This window comes from Apis dorsata, unplaced genomic scaffold, assembly GCF_000469605.1.
Source record: "Apis dorsata unplaced genomic scaffold, Apis dorsata 1.3 scaffold_44, whole genome shotgun sequence".
In the NCBI taxonomy this organism is placed as follows: Eukaryota; Metazoa; Arthropoda; class Insecta; order Hymenoptera; family Apidae; genus Apis; species Apis dorsata.
Genome location: NW_006263346.1, coordinates 2125220 through 2127917, shown reverse-complemented (window position 1 = coordinate 2127917; position 2698 = coordinate 2125220). Strand labels below are relative to the sequence as shown.

At 33.2% G+C, this 2698-nt stretch overlaps 1 protein-coding gene across 18 annotated transcripts in view; it reads left to right on the top strand.

The window, feature by feature from the left end:
- The window catches only part of LOC102676760 (protein unc-13 homolog B), a 352205-nt gene that overhangs the window by 89088 nt on the left and 260419 nt on the right, over nt 1-2698 (top strand). For 17 of the 18 annotated variants that reach the window (XM_031514136.1, XM_031514142.1, XM_006608811.2 and 14 more), the window contains 3 exons: nt 144-313; nt 1091-1284; nt 2113-2145. In XM_031514136.1, coding sequence (XP_031369996.1) covers nt 144-313; nt 1091-1284; nt 2113-2145 — 397 coding nt within the window. The remainder of the gene's footprint in view (nt 1-143; nt 314-1090; nt 1285-2112; nt 2146-2698) is intronic. The other variant, XM_031514154.1, reaches the window with a different exon arrangement.

Below are 2698 nucleotides of genomic sequence, written 5' to 3'. Positions count from 1 at the left end.
TTTTTTTTTTTTTTCTACTTTCGAACTTTACACAAGCCCGACGATTGTTTCACACACAAAAAGAAAAAGAAAAAGAAAAAGAAACGGCGGTCTTCACTATGCACATTGAACGTTGGTAACGTTAAATTTGAATTGCCTTTCAGCCGGTTACTCGGAGGATTCCGACTATACGTCAGACTTGAATTATCCAGTTGGCGGACAAGGTGCAAACAGCTCGGCTTCGCAGTTTCGTACTGCTGCCAACCAATTGGCCACCCCTCAGAGATCCCTTGAGACCTCGAGAGAAAATAGCTACGAGAGGGATGATCATCAGGTACGATCGATATTTTGTTATCTTGATTCGTTAATTGTCCACTTTTGGAATCACGGCCTCCTCTCCCCTCCCTTGGGAATCGAACTTTTAACATTGAAATTTTATCGATATTTTCTTTCAAATATTAAATTAATATCGATATCGATTTCGATTAAACTGGAGAGCGGGGAGGGGAGGAAAAATGTTGTGTTAGTGTTGATTAAATCTTATTGAATCGTTTATTAAACGATTAATCGTATTTAATATTATCCGATATTGGTTTAGATTTATCAAATATTCAACAGTTTTTTGGACGTAAATGTTTGAAATGATGAATTGAAGCGTTGTTACTTTGTTAGATATTTTAAATTTAATACGCGAAAGATATTTGCCTCGTATATTAAGTATTTAATAAATAAACGATCACTTTACATTCGTTTATTTCTAATATTCGAATAAATTAGATCAACATTAGTTTCAAAATGGAACTAAGATACCAATTTTCTCTCTCTCTCTCCCTCTCTGAATGAACAATGAAAATGGTATAAGCTTCCCTAAAATGAAAGTTTATTCGCAATGAATTTATCATTCGAATTACTGGTTTTCTCCATACTTGGACAGAGAGCAGAGAAATCGGAAATCTATTTCTCAGATCGGATAAATATAGCTCGCAAGATAAATTTCTTAAGAGGGAAGTTGAAGTCGTTTAAGTTCAGCTCTAAAGGTTAAATCGGTTATACAGTTTCTGGATAGGAGGAAGAGAAACCGTGGCTCAAGTATTTTATCGATTGTTTCTAGATTCCAGCCACAGTCGGAGGAAGGCTATCTATAATTAATTACGCGGGCTACAGTGGATCAGGCCACAGTCCACGATACGACGAACCGTATCCCGAAGAATGCCCACCTCAAAGGTATTCACAGTCTCAGCACGCTTCCGAATCTTCTGAGCCACTCTTCTACAACAGCCGACCCAGGCATTATAAGGAATACAGGTATTTGACATTTAATCGAGCTTTGAGACGCGATACGCACACGGGATCGATTTAGAGTGTCATGTAGCTGGAAATAAGGTTTCTTTTTCGAGCCAGTTCGAAGTAAACTGGTATAATCGATAGTTTTTTTTTTCGTTCCTATTTGTGTTTCCATTCTCCTTCCTCGCTCTTTTTTTTCCCTCATCTTTCGTTGTTGAGATTTAATAAATTTATTCGAGTTAACTGTGATCGATACAAAACATATTTTATCGATTATGTTATCGATTATTTTCTTTAAATTGAAGAGCTTTTTGAAGAAAAAGTATAATAAAATCACCGTTTTTTAATTATTTTTAGTTGATAGTTATTTTTAATTGATACGTTTAATGTACAAGGTGAATCATTTGACATATTTTTTTGAGAAAAGATTTATAAGATTACGTACAAAAAAGCTGAAGATGATTTTAAAATCTTGTTGAAAAAAAAGATGCAGAAAAAATCAAATGTTAAAGCTTTAAATAAAAAAAGAAACTAAAATAATTTATGTAAATCTATTTTTAATTATTTTAATGTCCATCTTTTACAGTGAATTTTTATTACAATTATTATTGCATTGTGTCCACTTCACATTACAATTATGATATTAAAAGATGCAACTTATTCGATTCATTTTTTATTAACCGATTTTTCAGATAGCTCTTCAATTATCTTTTTGCTATTTTTTCTTCGATGAACTCGATAAGATTGCATTCAAAGGCAATTTATACAATTCTGATCATGAATCGCGTGATACTTGAAGAGAACAAGAAAAAAAAAAACGTTTATTGTTTTTTGTTCTGCCTGATTTAGACGACGGAAGCATACGTGGGATTACGAGGACAGGTACGAAACAAGTATCCCAGTTTCGTGAGAAAGTTAAATACGATATTCATCGCATTTTTGAATTGTAGATTACACATTGTTCCATCTAGCATATTTTTCATTAAACGTGTCACACTGTTCTTGTTGGAGCACCGTTGAAAAATAGCTTCCATAAAAACGTTGCACCATTTAGACATACACACACACACACACACATACACATACGCATATACAAAATTCAAGATAGATCATATTTACAAAACATTTATTTTGTCGGAATATTTAATTAAATCATTTATACAATCATTTCATTCCAACACTCACTATTGTATCTGTTGATCAAATTAAAAATTGCTTAAGCTCGTTTCGAGATGAGTCTAAAGGATATGTTCACGCGTGTTTCAAAAGTAAAAAAAATAAAAATAAGAGAGTAGAGAATTTTATAGGACAGAATTTTACAGGATTCGAACGAATCAATGAGGATTTGTGTAGATTAAGATGTATACGGTAGTTTGATATTTAACGAGTTAAAGAGAATGCATTGAGCATCCACAGGTAGTTGCATGAGGAGAAA